Genomic DNA, 20,629 nt, shown 5'->3' on the forward strand with positions numbered 1-20,629 from the left:
TGGAAGTTGCCCGCGGTGTTGAATGAACTGGAGAGGTTCACATGTGTGCTGTAGGGTAACAAAAGTGCAAAAAAGGTGAATACATTGCGGTTCACAACCTTGCAAGCAAAGTGCGGTAGGAAAGATGATTTCACAAAATCTAAGCCATTTGATCTCCCTTCACTGATCCCATGCAGAAACATTATTGAGCATCAAGTTTGGTGAAGCAACTTCCAAACCAGGAGATGGGAGCTCGTGAACATTGCAAAGCCTTCAGTGCTTAGACCAGATGAAGGATATGGATGGACAATGGAAGCTGGAATCATGAAGCCGAAGTGGACAGAGGATGAAGTGATGCCCTATCAGTTGGTGTAGCTGTATTTCATCTGCCTTTACGCTCTGAGTTCAAATTCCGCCGAGGTCGACTTTGCCTTTCATCCTTTCAAGGTTGATTAAATAAATACCAGTTATGCACTGGGATCGATATAATCGACTTAATCCGTTTGTCTGTCCTTGTTTGTCCTCTCTGTGTTTAGCCCCTTGTGGGTAATAAGAAAATAGGTATTTTGTCTGTCTTTACATTCTGAGTTCAAATTCCGCCGAGGTCGACTTTGCCTGTCATCCTTTCGAGGTTGATTAAATAAATACCAGTTATGCACTGGGATCGATATAATCGACTTAATCCGTTTGTCTGTCCTTGTTTGTCATCTCTGTGTTTAGCCCCTTGTGGGTAGTAAAGAAACAGATACTATGTTTAACAGACACTAGGTTCTAATTAGATACTATGATAGACCTCAGTTTTGCTAACTGGAACCAATTTATAAGTCCATAAATTTAGCTTAGTTTGGATGCGGACACAAGAACTGGTGGTTTCTCTTCTTCCTAATCATTGTAAATATAATCGACTTAATCCGTTTGTCTGTCCTTGTTTGTCATCTCTGTGTTTAGTCCCTTGTGGGTAGTAAAGAAATAGGATATTTACACATCAGATTCTGACGCTGATAGTGACAGTGAACTTAGTGAAAGTGATCTCCTCGACAGAGTAGGATTGGACAGGGATACTGAAAGTGATGGTGATGACTAATAATGAGAAACTTGAAATGACTCATGAATGTAATAGATTGTCATCATCATCATCATCGTTTAACGTCCGCTTTTCATGCTTGCATGGGTTGGACGATTTTGACTGAGGGCTGGCGAACCAGATGGCTGCACCAGGCTCCAATCTTGATCTGGCAGTGTTTCTACAGCTGGATGCCCATCCTAACGCCAACCACTCCTAGTTTGTAGTGGGTGCTTTTACATGCCGCCAGCACAAGGGCCAGTCAGGCGTTACTGGCAATGACCTCGCTCAAATCTTTTTACACATGCCACCGGTATAGGTGCCAGTAAGGCGACGTTGGTAATGATCATGCCCGAATGGTGCCCTTTTACGTTCCATGGCATCGGGGCCAGTCAGGTCGTACTGGCAATGACCTCGCTCGAATCTTTTACACATGCCACCGGCACAGGTGCCAGTGAGGTGACACTGGTAACAATCACGCTCGAATGGTGCCCTTTTATGTGCCACCGGCACAGAAGCCAGTTGGCTGCTCTGGCAACGATCACGCTCTTTGTCAATTATGTGGCGCCTGTGTGGATGAGACAAAGTCCATGCATTACAAGACTAATGAAACTAAGAACAGATAAAACTGTTGCGAAAATAAGATACAACCAGGTAAGAATCAGGACGAATGCTTAATGGGAATGTGTTGATTCAAATTTTAACGATCCGAAGGGTGCTCAGCTGAGATTTCTAACTCAACTTTAAAGCAAACTCCTACATCCGTTGTTTTAATTCTGTGTATATCTCTACCAGGAAGGAAAGTAACTGCCACAACACTTGAAATGCATCTGTTTAAACTTGAGAGATAGAAAGTATTATACAAGCCAGCATTTGTTTCATTATTAAAACAATATGGCACATTTCATAATGACCATGAATCACAAACTGCTATATCTGACATTCCACGGGGCAAACACTTTTCAATTTTTTCTTTTACTCTTGATATTAAAAAGCACATGTAAACCTTCATTTCTGATTAATTTTCAATAATAAAAAAATTTTTTAGAGGGACTGCAAGTTGGAGTCTACATTCTATCAGGAGACTAGCAGGGAATCTATCAGGGCCTACAGCAGAATAGTATTTGAATAGTGTATATATACATTCATGTATGTATGTATGTATGTACGTATGTATGTATGTGTGTATGTGTGTGTGTGTGTGTGTGTGTGCGTGCGTGCGTGCGTGCGTGCGTGCGTGCGTGCATGCGTGGATGGATGGATGGATGTATGTATGTATGTATGTATGTATGCATGTATGTCGTATGGCCCGTGGTCCTAGCCTTGGATGAATTTTAAAGCTAATATTGAGGTCGTTTGGGCAATGCCGGTGATATATTCTCCCCACTGTGCAAATGATGTATCACTCATGACAGCGCCGGAGATAATAGAGTTTCAATGCTTTAAGGCGGTCCCAATAATTGAGATCAGTCATGCCATAAATTCTTTTAGTGAATTTGGGGTGATTCAATTTTTGAAATGTTTTGCTTTGTATGGGGAGACAACAGTGGGGGCAGCAGTATTTGAGGTGTGGCCATACAAAGGAGGATAAAACACACACACATTATAATCAAGCATTCCATTGGCTAAACCAGTGGTTTCCAACTGGGGTTCACATAAGATTTAAGATTTTGTTGCTAAAATTTATGGGCAATAAACTACTTCTACAGTACACAAAATATTTAAACAATTTTTAAGGCAATTCTTAATTTAATTACAAGAATATAATAGGGTTTTTTAAACATCGAATGGTTATGGAGTCTCCCACTTCAAGTAAAATAAGAATCAAATGGGTCCATAGGTAAAAAAAAATAAAATGGTTGAGTACCATTGGGCTAAACAAGGCTTTACATAATTTTAGAGCGAAACGTCTTAAATCAACAAAACCAATAATGGAGTCGGAGCAAGGGAAATAACTCCCAGATTACAATCAAAAGTAGAAAGTTCTCCATAAATCTATAAATGTAGGCTATAGAAGGGCGTGAGGTGAGGTGGGAATTTATATATATACTAGCAGTATCACCCGGCGTTGCTCGGGTTTGTTTAGACCCTTTAGAATTGGAATTTTTGAAAAGTAAAAATTTTGCATTATGTAGCTTGTTATTCTCTTAAAGTGAACATTTTTCTGGTTGAAATACACCGAAAAATGGCGACACAGCAGTAAAAAAATTGTAAAAAATATGGGTTTTCAAAGAAAAAAAAAAGCACCTTTTTGATGTAAATAATTTTTGGTGTTAACATGGTCCGATTTGAATTTTTTCTTCTACGGAAGGAAGAGCAAGCCTTCTTCTATCATACTCTCAATTTCAGTCAACTTGCGCCACAGGGTCTCGGAGGAGATAGTGTTAGTTGAAGGCTACCAAACCTGCCATACACAGACAACTTCAGCTTTATATAGAGAGAGATTGATATAAATCAAACCAGATGCTGTAAGGTGGTGAGTGGGGGGTGAGCGAGTTAGAGGCTGGATTAGGGTGGGAGGATGTTTAAGGAACATTATTAAAATGGCTGTTGCTAAATAGTTAATAATGCCTGTAACTAATCATCATCATCGTTTAATGTCTGCTTTCCATGTTGGCATGGGTTGGACGATTTGACTGAGGACTGGCGAACCAGATGGCTGCGCCAGGCTCCAATGTGATCTGGCAGAGTTTCTACTGCTGGATGCCCTTCCTAATGCCAACCACTCCGAGAGTGTAGTGGGTGTTTTTACGTGCTACCTGCATCAGGGCCAGTCTGGCGGTACTGGCAACAGCCACGCTCAAAATGGTGTTTTTTACGTGCCACCTGTACAGGAGTCATTCCAGTGGCACTGGCAATGACCTCGCTCGACTGCTTTGTTCACGTGCCAGTGAGGCGATGCTGGTAATGATCGCGCTCAAATGGTGCTTTTTACGTGCCCTCCTGCATGGAAGCCAGGCAACTGCTCTGGCAGTGATCCCGCTTGGATGGCGCTGTTAGCGCTCCACTGGCACGGGTGCCAGTCATCGAATTTGGTTCAATTCCGATTTCACTTGCCCCAACAGGTCTTCGCAAATAATGGATTACTGGATGAAGCAAGATAGTGAAGGAAATAAATAAAGGTAATAGCAATGATATAGGGATACGTGATAGGGATGCATCAGAGTAACACAGGATGCAGGGGATGTGTGTTACCTTTGCAGTTATGCTCCACTTTGATTGAGGGGTTCTCCATGATATATTTCGTTATTGGATTTGGTTTGCAAGATTCTTTATATGAGTTTTGTGTGTTGAAGCATATTTGTTGTGTCTGGGGAGAGTCATTTTCTTTTTGTGCCTTATAATATAACACACTCATCTGTAAAATTTCCACTTTTTTCTTATTTTTATTTTCCTAAAATTTGTAAGTCAAGACTATTGAAAAGGTTGCAAGATGCAACGAAAATTTTAGGAAAATAAAAATTAGAAAAAGTGGAAATTTTACCGGTGAGTGTGTTACATTATAAGGCACAAAAAGAAAATGACTCTCCCCAGACACAACAGAATATGATATTTTTGTTTCCATGGATATTTTTCTGGGTCTTGTGTAAATATTCCAATGCTGCTTTGTGAGACATTGCACTTTCCTCCAAAGCAATCTTTCTATCCCTTAGAACCTCCGTTATCCTGGTTCCTTTGCTAATACTGCTTTTAGCATTTTTGATTGTGGCCAGGTTGAACGGAAGCTTCACTCTAAGATTGTCTTGCTTCCTGACACAAAAGTTGTTGCAGTCTGCAAAACTTTTACCAACAATTGGTAAATGAGGAATATTTTTTTCAGTAACTTCAGAGGCATCAAGAGAAAATGGTCCATCTTTCTAAAACTGAAACAAATAAAAGAATAAAAGGGTACTTAAAAACTGCATTGAGTAAATTTTCCCAAAGTCTTTCAAATATATATCATCATCATCATTTAATATCTGCCTTCCATATTGGCATGGATGGGATGGTTTGATAAGAGCCGGCCAGACGGAAGAAGCCTGCACCAGACTTCTGTGACTGTTTTGGCAGGAATTTTACCACTGGATGCCCTTCCTATCGCCAACCACTCAGCAGAGTGGGCTTAGTGCTTTTTAGGTGGCACAAGCACAGGTGAGGTCAGTTTTGGCAAAGTTTTTCCAGCTGGATGCCCTTCCAAATGCCAACCATTTTATAGTGTGGAGTGGATGCTCTTGAAGTGGAACCTGCTCTGACAGGGTCACCAAGTGCCTTGCAAGACAAAAATATTTTGAGAGAGGGTGGGCATTGGAGGAGGTGATCTTGTGTCAGATGATGGAAGGTTATAGCTAGACAGAGAGACAGAAACAGGTGTGTTGCTGTAGAGGAGGTACAAGGTTACCCGACCACACACAGAGAGAGAGAGAGAGAGAGAGAGAGAGAGAGAGAGAGAGAGATGGTAGCAAAATACTGGACATACTCACAAGGGTTGGGGATCAGAATATAAATAGGATGGTTGAGTAAAGGCAGAGAGAGATATAGATGGTAGCAAGTGCCAGGGCAGAACCTTGAGGTTCAAACGTCATGATATAAGTGGCAGGATATTGTGAAGGAAGTGTGATTAAAGAGTGTAGAAGGGGGGGGGGGAGTAAGTGGTAAAAATCTGGGTATATATATAGAGTTGGCGGGGAGGGCTACTGAATAGCAATGATATGGAGGGACAGGGCCATGAGGACAGGATTGGGGAGTGAGAGCAAGGCATAATGTATGAAGGAGGAAATAAGAGGAAGAGAAGAGATGTAGATTGGTTTGTTGGGTGAGTGAAAAGTCTTCTTGTTACATGTGGGTGGAACACACAGGTCGGGGGGGGGGGGGGCTAGCAGAGAACAATGATACAATGAGACAGGGTATGTGGGTGGAACACACAGATTGGGGGCTAGCAGAGGGCAATGATACAGTGGCACAAGGCCAAGAAAACTGGATTGGGGAGTGGGAGGTAAGCATGGTGCATGAAGTAGAAATGTGAGGAAGAGAAGAGATGGAGAGATGTAGTTTGGTTTGTTGTGGTAGGGTATGTGAGAAGTTTTCTTGTTAAGTGTGGGAGGGACACACAGCACTTCTGGAACTCAGTTTCGCCGACATGGGTGAGTCTTCTCAAGAACTTCATATTGCCAGACATTTCGGACTATTGTCATTTCCTCCGCAAGGCCCAACATCCTGAGATCAGCCCTTACCACTTCATCCAATGTCTCCCTCTTCCGCAGGTACCATCAGCACTTCTTTATGCAGCTGTCCTCATTCATACACATCACATATCCAAACTAACGGGGTCTTCTCTCTTGCATGCTACATTTGATTCCTCTTATGCCCAGTTTTTCTCTTAATGCATTTACACTTTGTTGTACATGCACACTGATGTTGCACATCAAAGGAGAATACTACCGTCATTTCTCTCTAGACTTCACACAAACACACACACATATATCATCATCATCATCATTGAACGTCTGCTGTCCATGCTAGCATGGGTTGTACCATCTGACCAAGGTTGACAAGCTGGAAGGTTGCACCAAACTCCAGTCTGTTTTGCTATGGTTTCTATGGCTGGATGCCTGTCCTAATGCCAGACTGTAATGGATGCTTTTATAATCCATTGAACAATTTCCACGAGAAGTTGCTTCTGCTGTTCCACCAGTATCGTGGGCACTCTCCGCTTGCACAAATCTTCCATTAAAATGGAATGCACCGATCCTGTGCTTATTCCTACTGTGTGAGCAATTTCCTACATTGTTATATGAAGGTCTTCCATGACTCTTTGGTGAACTTTCTTAATCAGCTCCTTGTTTTGGCTTGTGGATGGCCTGCCTGAGTGTCCCTTGCTCTTTACTAAGATGTGGCAATGTTTGAATTGGTTGTACCCCTCCTTGACCTCAGTTTTGCCCGTGGCATCATCACCAAAGGCCTACTGAATCTTTTGGGAGCTTTAAGCTTGAGGATCACCAAACTTTTTCAAAAATACGATGCAATATCTCTGCTTGATGTGTTCAGCAAAAATGAAAATCCGACAAGCATGTACTACACACCTGAACCCTAGGCATAACAGCCGGGAACTGACACAACCCACCAGCACAAAGATTTTCATGTATGCACAAGAAGGGTGCCATCACCTCCAGCCAAAGGATTTTGCCCATGTGGCAGTAGTTTTGGAGAAAAAAAATAAAGTCGGATACATTTTGAATGCACCTTGTATGTCATGCTTAATTAGGAGGCACAATATTTTGATAAATTTTGTTGAAAATTTCTGGCCAACAGATCACATCAGTCCTTGGTATTTTCTCTAGGAAAAAGCTTTTTCATTCATATAATATAATAATAATGAAAGTATTATATACAGTGCTCAGGTGCACCACGACTTATCAGAAAGTGCGTATAAAGCATATGCAGTAATGTACAAATGTCTGGAAAGCGAACAGTGTATGAGTCAGATACATGCTTGTGTGTGTATGGAGGGGAGAAAATCAGGTGTAGTGTTGGCGAATCTCAGGAAGCATGGAAGTTTTGAAGGATGCAGTGCTCCGACACCCAACAACTGATGCCGGCAGTTTGTTCCATGCTTCAGCAACTCTTAGCGTGAAAAAATGTTTCTGAAAGTTATGGGAGCTATGCTGTTTTCTGACTTTGTAAACATGTCCATGGGTGGTAGACAGGTGGAGTTTGAAAAGGTGCTCAAAGTTATTGTTTATAAGTAGACAGGTGAAGTTTGAAAAGGTGGACAGGTGGAGTTTGAAAATGTGCTCAGAGTTATTATTAGTAAGATGGTTAATAATTTTATGGGTGTCTGCCAAGTCAGTTGCCAGACGTCGGAGTTTCAATGTATCCATGCCCAGGGAAGTAAGGCGTCCAGAATATGGCAAATGCCTGATGGAGGGTATTCATCCCTTACTATGCAGGATTCCATGTGAAGGGGTTGAATATCTGGCTTTTCATAAATTCTCATAAGATCGTGGCATCCTGAAATTCCCCATACATATATTTGACTTGCAATGTTTTATATCTTGATTACTGTGTGTCACTTTTATATCCTACATTATCACAATGGGATATACAATACAATAAAACAAGGAAGACACAAAGTGTCCCCACTTGCTGTATTTCCAAGTACTCTGCCAACAAATGTAACAACTCCAAAACTAACTCTCAACAATTTTCTGCAAGTCTGCAAACTCTCAAACAACACCTTTCGACTTTTCTGTGATTTTCTCATTCTCCACTCAGTCAAACACGCTGCTACTTATATAAGTTCAGTTGGTCCGTCCTCACAGGGGGTGTCAATGACTCTCGCCATAACACAATGGCTACATACTTATATTCATATAATATATATGTATGTGTATGTATATATATATATATATATATATATATATATACATACCAGTATTTCAGAAAGGTAGAGGAGGGGGACTATGGAGAGAGAGAGAGAGAGAGAGAGAGAGAGAGAGAGAGAGAGAGAGAAAGTATGATAAATGATGAGAGAAAGATAGAACTAGATGAAAACAAAAAAATTTTTCTTTTAATAGAAATGAGCTGGAAATTATATATATATATATATATATATACATACATATATATATCATCATCATCATTTAACGTCTGTTGTCCATACTATATCTATAGTATATATATCGCCAGATTGGCTCCCGTGCAGGTAGCACATAAAAAACACCTTTTGAGCATGGTCGTTGCCAGTACTGCCTGACTGGCCCTTGTGCTGGTGGCACATAAAAGCACCCACTACACTCTCAAAGTGGTTGGTGTTAGGAAGGGCATCCAGCTGTAGAAACTTTGCCAGATCAGATTGGAGCCTGGTGCAGCCTTCTGGCTCACCAACCCTCAGTCACACAGTCAACCCATGCCAGCATTGACAGCAGATGTTAAACGATGATGACGACAATGATGATGATGATGATGATACAGGGTGCAGTGAATAAACTGTTGTCCAAATTATGCAAAAATGAAAATAACACTGACATCTCATTTTAACAGATATATTTACCAAAATTACACAGAAATCTCTCGAAATACTAAAGAGTAAATTTATTCAATAAAACCGCCATTGGCTTCAACCATGGCCTCCAAACGACTTCAGAATCTCCTGCAACTCTTCTGGATGGTCTCCTTGTTTAAGTTGGTGAATGCTGCCATAATCCTTGCCTTCAGTTCATCTTTGGTGTTACATGGAGTTTTGTTGGTCTCTCGCTCAACTGAGCCTCACGCATAATAATCAAGGGGATTACAGTCTGGGGAGTTAGGTGGATAGATGTTAGGGGTTATGTGATTTCAGAAATTGTCTGACAGCCATAACTGGGTTCTCCTACATGTCTGACATGGTGCAGAGCCCTGTTGCCAGACATAGGGTCTTGTAGCATTTACCTGCTTAGCCTAGGGCAGCACTACCTCCTCCAAGCACATGATATAGGCCTCTGTATTGAGTCTTAGGCCGTGTGGGAAGATGAATGGAGGCATAACGTTGTCATCAGTAGTGGTCACTCCAAACACTATGATTTGACTGGATGTTTGATTTTTATTACTCTTGGTACGTGTCCTCAGACTGACACCCAAACACTCTTAAATTTTTGTATTGGAGCTTCTGGCGTGAATGCCAAGCAGTACAGCATGTTGTTTCCAAATTTCTGTCAGAGTGAATCACCTCATGGTGCTGTTTTTCTCACAGACGGTGCCCAATTGACCCTACCATACTGTGTAGTCGACAAAACCAAAAACAAACAATGCACATGTGCAAAATTAAAAATATAAAATGGCTACAATTTACCCATCGCATCCTGTATGGATGTATATATAATGTGAAAGAATTGCGCCTCTCCCACTTCTCTCTCTGCAACCATGGAAAGCGGACGTTAAAACGATGATGATGATGATGATATATATGTATGTTGATGCAAACAGGAAAAATAGAACTCAAAATATGAATATATGTATATTTTTATTAATATTTAGTAGAAGTAACCTCAGGTACTCTTTTAGGACCCAAGAGAAGTGCAACATCACAGCATTAGCAAGCTATATAATGTGTTTAAAAGATGTTTGGATGCCATTGAAAAATTATCTGGAAGCTGCTAGAACAAACTGGGCCATAACTCAATGGAATCAGATGGTGTAAAAGTTGTCCAACCCATTCCAGCCTGGACAACAGACGTTAAATGATGATGATGATATATATATATCTTCTATCCATTCATTGAAAGATAATTAAGCTATGACATATTTACAGCTATGTTAAATCACATTCATAAATTCAAAAATGCATGTTTTCAAGTTATTTTTTTATGTTTACACATGTTTTACAATTCACAATCATTTTAGTTCCTCTTTAATAATAATAATAAAAACATTGTGTACAGTGCTCAGGTGCACTACAACTCATCTAAAGTGTATGTATAATCAGGTGTAGTTTCGGCGGATTTCGGAAAGCATGAGGGCCTTAAAGGATGCAGTGTCATGGCAGTCAACAACAGACGCAGGCAGTTTGTTCCATGCTTCAGCAACTCTGAGCGTGAAAAAATGTTTCCAAAAGTCATGGGAGCTGTGTTGTTTTCTGACTTTGTAGGCATGTCCACGTGTGTTAGACACATGGAGATCAAAAAGGTGTTCAGTGTTGTTGTTGGTGAGGTGGTTGATAACTTTGTAGGTGTTTACCAAGTCCATCGCCAGACGCCGGAGCTTCAGTGAATCCATGCCCAGGGAAACAAGGCGCCCAGAGTATGGTAGGTGTCTGATGGAGGGTATGCGTTTGGTTGCACGTCTCTGAACAGATTCCAGGAGGTCAATGTTCTGAGCAAGATAGTTTTGTAGCTGAATATTTTGGCCTCCTTCATTATTGAACTGAGAAACTGGTTGGTTTTTAACCTTTTAACCCGAAACAATATAATGTACTGTTAGTTGATTATAGAAAGTCATACTTTGGTTTAAGACTTTGATTCTAAAAGTAATACTTACTTGATTGGAACTATGCATAAACTCATTAATTTAATTTTAAGATATTAAATGTTTTCCTAAATATTTACAACTTTTTTTATTGTAGATATTTGAAGTTTTGATTTTTTAACAAAGAAATCCCAAATATTGCAAAATAAAAACTAACTTTATAATCACTAACAAGAGTGGCTGTGTGGTAAGTAGCTTGCTTACCAACCACACGGTTCTGGGTTCAGTCCCACTGCGTGGCACCTTGGGCAAGTGTCTTCTACTATAGCCACGGGCCGACCAAAGCCCTGTGAGTGGATTTGGTAGACGGAAACTGAAAGAAGCCCATCGTATATATATATATGTATGTATGTGTGTGTGTGTTTGTGTCTGTTTGTCCCCCCAACAATGCTTGACAACCGATGCTGGTGTGTTTATGTCCCCGTTACTTAGCGGTTTGGCAAAAAGAGAGCGATAGAATAAGTACTAGGCTTACAAAGAATAAGTCCTGGGGTCGATTTGCTCGACTAAAAGGCGGTGCTCCAGCATGGCCACAGTCAAATGACTGAAACAAGTAAAAAAGGGAAACCAAGGTTAGTGGCAAAGAGAGTTTAACCCTTTAGCATTTAAACTGGCCATATCTGGCCCATATATTCTACCTGTTCAAACTGGCCTGTCACACCTACCCTATGTTGTAATTCTAAGAATAAGCACCCACACCATTGAAATCCCCAAACTATGAGATAATGCATGATTAATTCAAAATAATGTGAATACATAATTTGGTAAATGGATCTTTTCGGTTTGAACGGCAGTTTTTTCTAGCGGTGTCATATGAAATTGTCACCCATAATTATGACCCTAGTATCGATCTATTGCATTTCAATCTGTTTTAGAGTTAGGGTTAGGGGTGGGGGGAAGGGTATCTTTTTTTTCTTAAACGAGGGACATATTCATACGGCACAGAATGTTTTCACCTCAATAGACGTCATTGATTGGTTGAGATTGCAGTAATTGAAGAAAAAAAACCCCACAAATATCTTACAAACTATAGAATTTTCTCAATAAAGCCAAGAGAAAAAAGATGTTTTATAAACACATTCTACCAGTATACGAAGTTTAAAAGTGTTTAGTTAACTAGAAATTACTTTTTAAAAAGCAATGCCTTTCAAACCGAAAAGATCCCGTTAAATTAATCCAAACACTAAAAGGTTTTTTAGGCTGTTGTAGCAGAAGTGTTTGGCAATGAGAGAGTTAAGGTTGTTGGTTGTGGGGAAAACCTCAAAGAGGGCGTACACATGCAACCGGAAGCCGGCGAACACGCATGCGCTCAACAGCATACCTGCATCCCAGTCGCAAGCGGGATTCTGAGCGAAAAAATTATAAATTTCTTAATGCTTTGTTCCGTCTCACATCTTTTGATGCTTCCTTAAAAAAAAAAAAACAACATCAAACAGCAACAACAAAAGACTCTTGTGACTATAAATTGAAAGCTTGTTTGGCCCCAAATCGCAAAAGAACAAGAAAACGTCTCAACAAAGCACCTACCTCCCTCCAAATCAGTGAAAATGACCGGCGTATCCTACCACATCGCCAATCTGCTGGAGAAGGTGAGCCACCCCCGGCGTTCTACCATAAACACAACACACACATATATATATATATATATATTTATAGCAGTTTTATTATATACTCGACCCATACACTAACTAATATGTAATCTATACACATATACCTGTCTTCTTTCCAGGTTGCTTTCACCCTTTATATCTATCCCGTCCTGTCCTATCTTCTCAACTCTTTTACGTCCATTGTTTTCTCTCTCTTCCACACTTTTTGATGATGTCAATTAGGTTCTTTCTCTCATTTAAAACTCTTGTCGCCAAATTAAGAACTAAAACCTTTAAATACAATGCAAACGGTTGGTTTTATGACCATTTCTGTTAGTGTTTATTAATCAAACCCGCAAACATCGATGGCAAATCTTACCCGATCGTGATACCTTTGTACAAATATAAACATAAAACTACTGTATGTGTGTGTAATTAATATATTATATTATATTACTATTACTCGACCCATACACTAACTAATATGTAATCTATATACATATACCTGTCTTCTTTCCAGGTTGCTTTCAGCCTTTAATATCTCCCGTCCTGTTCTGTCTTCTCCACTCTTTTACGTCCATTGTTTTCTCTTTCCACACTTTTTGATGATGTCAATCAGGCTTTTTTTCTCATTTAAGACTCTTGTCGCTAACTAAAGAACCTTAAAATACAACCCACACGGTTGTTTTTATGACCATTCGTTTTTGTTAGTGTTTATTAATCAAACCCGCAAACATCGATGGCAAATCGTCTTCATGTGAAGTCAACCCGATCGACAGATATCTTTGAAGAAATATAAACACAAAACTACTATGTGTGTTTGTGTAATTAATATATTAGTTCAGTTTTATTACTCGACCCATACACTCTAATATCATCAAATCTATATACATATACCTGTCTTCATTCTATTTACTTTCAGCCTTTAATATCTCCCGTCCTGTTCTGTCTTCTCCACTCTTTTACGTCCATTGTTTTCTCTTTTCCACACTTTTTGATGATGTCAATTAGGTTCTTTCTCTCATTTCAAAACTCTTGTCGCTAACTAAAGAACCTTCAAATGCAATCCACACGGTTGTTTTTATGACAAGTCATTTCTCTTAGTGTTTATTAAACCCGCAAACTCCAAACCTCGATGGCAAATCGTCTTCATTTGAAGTCAACCCGATCGAGATATAGCTTTGAAGAAATATAAACACAAAACTACTATGTCTGTGTTTGTGTAATTAATATTATTAATATATTTATATCAGTTTTATATACTCGACCCATACACTAATATCATCTAATCCATATACCTATACCAGTGTTAATTCCAAGTTACTTTCACCCTTTATATCTATCCTGTCCTGTCCTGTTCTGTCTCCACTCTTTTACGTCCATTGTTATTCTCTTTCCACACTTTTTGATGATGTCAATTAGCTTTTTTTTTCTCATTTGAAACTCTTGTCACCAAATTAAGAACTAAAACCTTTAAATACAATGCACACGGTTGGTTTTATGACCATTTCTCTTAGTGTTTATTAATCAAACCCGCAAACATCGATGGCAAATCGTCTTCATGTGAAGTCAACCCGATCGACAGATATCTTTGTAGAAATATAAACACAAAACTACTGTGTGTGTGTGTGTGTGTAATTAATATTATTGATATATTATATTAGTATTACTTGACCCATACACTAATATCATCTAATCCATATACATATACCAATGTTAATTCCAGGTTGCTTTCAGCCTTTAATATCTCCCGTCCTGTTCTGTCTTCTCCACTCTTTTACGTCCATTGTTTTCTCTCTTCCACACTTTTTGATGATGTCAATCAGGTTTTTTTTCTCATTTAAAACTCTTGTCGCTAACTAAAGAACCTTAAAATACAATCCACAGTGTTTTTCATGACCATTCATTTTGTTGAGTGTTTATTAATCAAACCCGCAAACACCGAATATCGATGGCAAAATCTTCATGTGAAGTCAACCCGATCGAGATATAAAAATAAAAACTACTGTGTATATGTGAATGTGTGTGTGTGTAACGGGGTGAATTAATCGGAATTTAAAGGTAAAAAAACTACCAAAACTAACGAAATAATCTATTTATTTCACCTTAACTTCGATATAGATGGCAAATCTTCCTCATGTGAAGTCAACCGATCGAAATATCTTTGTAGAAATATAAAAATAAAACTACTGTGTGTGTGTGTATGTAACGGGGTGAATTAATCGGAATTTAAAGGTAAAAAAACACAAAAACTAGCGAAATAATCAATTTATTTCACCTTAACTTCGATATAAATCTTAAAAAGACAATAAGAAAATTCTAAGAACAGTGAAACGTTGTTGTTTTAGAAATAATTCCAATCTAAATTAACTTTTGTCAACATTTTTCTCTTAATTGTGAAGAATCTGTTATTTTCGTATAAATTTTTACAACAAACTTTGCCCTGACTGTTTATAGAATAATATATTTATTTATCTACGAATATCAAATTTCCAAAATGAATTGTTTAAATTTCTGTTTTTTTTTCTTTTCCTCAATAATGTGTCGATCACAAGATATTTGCCAACTCCCCCCCCCCTCCTGTAATTACTATTTTTTTCTCTACAGAAATTTATAGAATCTTATTATAAGCGATGTCGTCCGCGACTGTCTTGCAAATCATCATCATCATCATCATCATAGTTATAGTAGTTGTTTAACGACTGTTATTTAATTTTGCAATGGTATTAGAAGATCGTTGGGGTTTTTTTTTAAATTTTTGATATCATTGGGCAAAATAAGTAAAATTATAAATAAACTAATCGTGATTTTTGACAGGTTCCTCAACCAACGTACACACATACATACCATACCATACATTCGTACACACACCTACACATGCATTAATTGTATGTGTGTATTTATATATATATTTATATATAATTACTGCAATAATTTAAAATATTCCCAAAGTCGTCCTAAGAAGCGTTCTGGGCGATCACAGCACATGGTTTCACCCTCTTTCTTTCTCTCATACACACACACATTACTTACTAACATTGAGCTGTCGAGAAAGCCACTACGTGGTCTCTCACCTAGTTAGAGATTGCAGCTAAATATCCCTCAAATCAAACACTAATGTCTTAAAAAAAAATAATGGACAAATTCGACTTCGACTGTGTAATACCTCATATACAAATAAGCCAGGATGGTCATAGCTGAAGTGGTTTTGGTCAAAGGTTTGCTCGACCAGGACTGACATGGGGCGATACACAACAGCCAGTTAACATTGCAATGATATAATTATGCAGTTTTCCATAGCTACTTATTTCTACTTTATTTCTAGAAAGAGAACATAAACTATCGTGGTATATGATTTATTTCATCTAATGGCCGAATGTCGAATTTGATTCTGAGTTCTTTATAAGAATGTCGCTACCTCAGTTTGAACTAACAATCACTTTAACACCAACTGTATCGTTTTTCGGTTATGCACTTCCTATAAACAACTGAACTATCTCAAGGGTACAAAATATATATTTAAAGAACTCTGATAGCTTTGTAGGAAGAGTGGATTATAATTATTGTAAGGCGGTGAATGGGAGAATCGTTCGTCGTGTCGTATTTAGTTACGTCCCTTTACGTTTTGGGTTCGAATCGTACCAAGGCCAGTTTTGGCCTTCTTATCTCTCCCCACGGCACTTCTACGCTGGGAGGAAATCAGTCGACGGGACCCCCGCTGCAGCCTTGTGCCAATGTCATTTGATCGACAAAATGCCTTGTGGTATTTACTTTGACTACATTTTCAATCCAAATTTCGCCGAGGCCGACCTTTGCCTTTTATCCTTTCGGGGTCGATGAAATAAATACCAGCTGAGTACAGCTGCTCCCCCAAAATTTCAGGTCTTGTGCCTATAGCAGAAAGGATTATTATTATTATTTGTTAAAAAACTCCCCGCTTATTTTGCTGGGTATGCTGGAAAGTGTCAGCTGTCCACAGCCAGCAGACTAAGGTGACACTTGATTACTGGTCATGCTTCAAGAATTCTTGCAGTTCCAAGCAATACTGATTTTTGTAGGTGTTCTACCTTCACACTTGCTCTGATCTTTTTCAGCCATGCTGGTAGTTTAGTACCTTGTTGTAGTTATTATTATTATTATTATTATTATTATTTAGCAAGTCTTATTTTTATCACTTTCTCTGCACTTCCGAGCTTAGCGCTGTTTGCCATGGCTATCTGCTGTAATTTGTTTTGGTGCTGTGTGCCTAACAGTGCTATTTTCTGTAGGCTATATATATTCGCAAGTCCTGGTGTTTGGGTCATGTGTTTATTTTTTTTAGTCATCAACATCATTGTTTGACCGTGGTCGAGACAATGGAATTTACCATGCTACGCCAGACTTCACGGTCCATCATGGCATTACGGAGGTCCTGTTGCTGGATGCCTGTATCCCTGGAGCTTACATCAGGGTAGGAGAGTGTGCGCCCTCTGGTATTGCGAGTAGATGGCTTCCAGAGGAGAAGAGTAAAAATTACCTCTTTTTCAGCTCTACAACAATGTCCAGCAAACTGGACTCTCTTACCTTTCACAAGAGGTACCTTACCTTTCACATTAGTCATACCTAATGCACCTATTACACGGTGTAAGACGATTTTTGTCCTTGGGTAACAACTGTTATTTACTATTTGCTGACCCCTAGAAAGTACAGGAAATGGCTAATATTTCCTTCAAACTTTACATTTGTTATATTTATTCAAACCCCAAAGAATCTCTTTCAACACATTGTTATGATGCTCCCCCACTACTCTTGCTCATGACCAGAGATGCACATATTGTCATCCGCTAAGGGACATGCTCAAGTGGTTACGGTCAAGCAAATCTGTAGTCTTGAGCAGAAGTATAACAATACTTCTGCTTCAGCAACTCAGCGCTGACTCAGTTTGAAATGTAATGGAAAAGAGACTAGTCTCAAAACCTTGGTGCCCAGGTCACAAAAGCAAAGTTTGAAGGGAGTAGTTGTCATTTCCCCTTTGAATCCTAGATAAGAAGCAAATAGGAAATAACACTTACTGACCCCAAAACGAAAAGGAAAAAAACATGTTGTTATGGAGATTGTATCTGTTTTTTTAGGCTCCCCATTCATGTTATCTCTCTTTCCAGATCTTTGTATTTCAAGAGTTTCTCCGTTTCTTTTAGAGATGCATTGTCATCTGTTAAAAGGCTTTTTTTTTCTTGATAATCTTCAACAACTATATCTGGTCTATTAGCCTTCATTTCTCTGTGTGTACTAGCATTATCCCAGAGTATGGTTGCTTTGTGATTTTCTGAAACCTATTCTCAGATATGCCTATACTATCTTTTTTCTGTTGTTATTCCATAGTGCTGGTATAGCTTCCAGTGTTTATAGATCCCAGTGCTGTTATGTCTGCGGATATATTCCTTCTCATCCAGGACTGGGCAGCCAGAGACAATATGATTTATTGTTTCTTCCCCAATCACCACATATTCTGCAGTTTTGTTATTGTATTTTCCTTCATTATGTGTTTCTGGTGGGGGAGACTGTAATCTTGTGCTGCAATTAAAAATCTTCCAGTCTCTGCTTTGAATCTTGAACTTCTCAACAATTGTTGGAATTTTACTTTGTCAAACAACTGACAAGCAAATCTGTGGTATTGAGCAGAATATTTGCTGTAGGCCATCTTTTACACCAAGACAAAACAATGTACATGTTAACCATTCCAATCAGTTAAGATCAGAAGCCACAAGAGCCACTGCCTGGTATTGCATCAAGGCTATTATTATTATTATTATTATTATTATTATTATTATTATTATTATTATGCTCAACTGGTTACGGTCAAACAACTGACAAGCAAATCTGTGGTATTGAGCAGAATATTTGCAGTAGCCCATCTTTTACACCAAGACAAAACAATGTACATGTTAACCATTCCAATCAGTTAAGATCAGAAGCCATGAGAGCCATTGCCTAGTATTGCGTTGGGGCATTATTATTATCATTTCCTGGTTGATTTGCATTTTATTTCATCTTTCAGCTGGATCTCAACCAGAGATCTAAGGTATGTATATATTAGATGGAAACTTACTGAGAATTTGGGCAGTTGATGTCAACACAATTTTTTGAGTTTCGTAGATTATTTGTTTCTTAGGGATCTTATCAAAAAAATTTGTCACTACTTTTATTGATCAGTTTCAAGGCACCTACAACAGCAGAGGTAGTTTTGGTTTTTAATTGTAATGTCCAAGATATCTCAATCTCAAGGTCTTTATATTTTGACAGTTTTTAAAATTCCTTTGCTGAGTCTATCAATAGGCACTGTCATTTCAATTAGCAGACATGTTTTTTGTCTTAGGTCTTTGACAACAATGTCTGGTCTGTTAGCATTTATTTGCCTGTCTGTATGTATCCCATAAACCCATAGGATGGTAGCATTCTTTCCCTCAGTGGCTGGCTCTGGGTGGTGTTGATATCAGTTCTTAAGGTGCGGGATATCATAGTGACAACATATGCTCCAGGGCAAGTATTGGCCGACTCGGATCATACCTTATATTCTGTAGGAACAAGAACTGAGCAACTGCAACAATGTGATCAATACTCTCAAGTTCATCATTACAGTGTTTACACCTTGTGTCCGCCTCATTGTGTGTGATGTTAGCTTGATAGTTCTGGACGAGGAGACTCTGATCTTGTGCTGCTTGGATAAATCCTTTTGCTTCAGCTTTCAAACCAACGCCCTGCACCCACTGATGGGTTCTTCTTTTATCTACATCAGCTTCCCCAGCTCGTTTGGGGTATTGTCCATGCAATAAGGCAGCGAGCTGGCAGAAACGTTAGAACGCCGGGCGAAATGCGTAGCCGTATTTCATCTGCCGTAACATTCTGAGTTCAAATTCTGCCGGGGTCGACTTTGCCTTTCATCCTTTCGGGGTCGATAAATTAAGTATCAGTTACACACTGGGGTCGATATAATTGACTTAATCCGTTTGTCTGTCCTTGTTTAGCCCCTTGTGGGTAGTAAAGAAATAGGTATTGTGCATGCAATGCTTTTTCTTGCCACAGTCTTGATATTACCTTCAAGCTTTCTTGTTTGGCTTTTGTTTACACTTTTTTTGCTGCCTTAGTGGCTGGTGTGCCCCCCTTATTATCATAATCAGGGAGGTTAAGCTCTCCTCTGTATTTATACACCTCCTTTGAGATTGAGTGCAGTTTCTTACTCAGTTCGTGTTGATTTATCAAAGTTTGTCATCCGGTTGGTGTTACCTTCGATGTACACTCGAAGTCTTATCGTGGTTGATTAAAAGGTCAAGCTGGATTAGGCCTCTGCAGCCTTCCTTTCTTGGAAGATAAAGCCTATGGATGTTTGATTTCGGGTGGTGCATCCTGTTTAGTGTCAGCAGTTTCCTGCTCCATATGCTGGAGTTCACTCAGGTTCCAGTTGATGACATTAAGGCTATACTGGACACCAGGTACCGCCAGGGAGTTTATAGCTACAGTTCTTTTCTGGGGACTCAGCTCAATATTCAGGACCATTCTGACATGTCTATAATACTTTTTCCTGATCTTTCATTGATCTCTGTTCAATCCTTTTCCTTTCATGCACCCCAAGATACTTATGGAAGTCTTCTTGATCTTCTTGTCTTGAGACAGCATTCACCCGGGGTGGGTTGAGCTGGCTTCATTCATCCTCAATGCTGCATGTCTCACAAACGCTGACCAGACCTGGCAATTTGAGGCTAACGACCACATGATCTCCAACCACTCCTTATTCCAGTGGTGAACGCCATAGATATGGGGGCCTAGGTTGGGTTCCAGATCAGCCTTGACTGTCATCAGCCAGATTTTTTCTTCTTGATCCAAGTCCTTGATGTATCATGATCAAGTTAGGTTGTGGTATTGGTTGTTAGTTTACTACGTCTAAAGGAAGCTTTTGCACACTTGTCAAGGCTAAATTCCATATTTATGCCATCGCTGAATATCTTCACAGCCTCTAGTAGCCCTTTTAGATCCTTGCCATTTT

The 20,629-nt window shown here is 39.2% G+C and overlaps 1 protein-coding gene across 1 annotated transcript in view; it reads left to right on the top strand.

Moving 5' to 3' along the window:
• The first annotated feature begins 12,313 nt into the window (after positions 1–12,313).
• LOC115209274 (cullin-associated NEDD8-dissociated protein 1) overlaps positions 12,314–20,629 on the top strand; it is an 86,926-nt gene continuing 78,610 nt past the window's right edge. Inside the window, exon 1 of the mRNA XM_029777581.2 lies at positions 12,314–12,609. Coding sequence (XP_029633441.1) covers positions 12,568–12,609 — 42 coding nt within the window. The 5' untranslated portion in view covers positions 12,314–12,567. The remainder of the gene's footprint in view (positions 12,610–20,629) is intronic.

This window comes from Octopus sinensis, linkage group LG3 (genome assembly GCF_006345805.1).
Source record: "Octopus sinensis linkage group LG3, ASM634580v1, whole genome shotgun sequence".
NCBI lineage: Eukaryota > Metazoa > Mollusca > Cephalopoda > Octopoda > Octopodidae > Octopus > Octopus sinensis.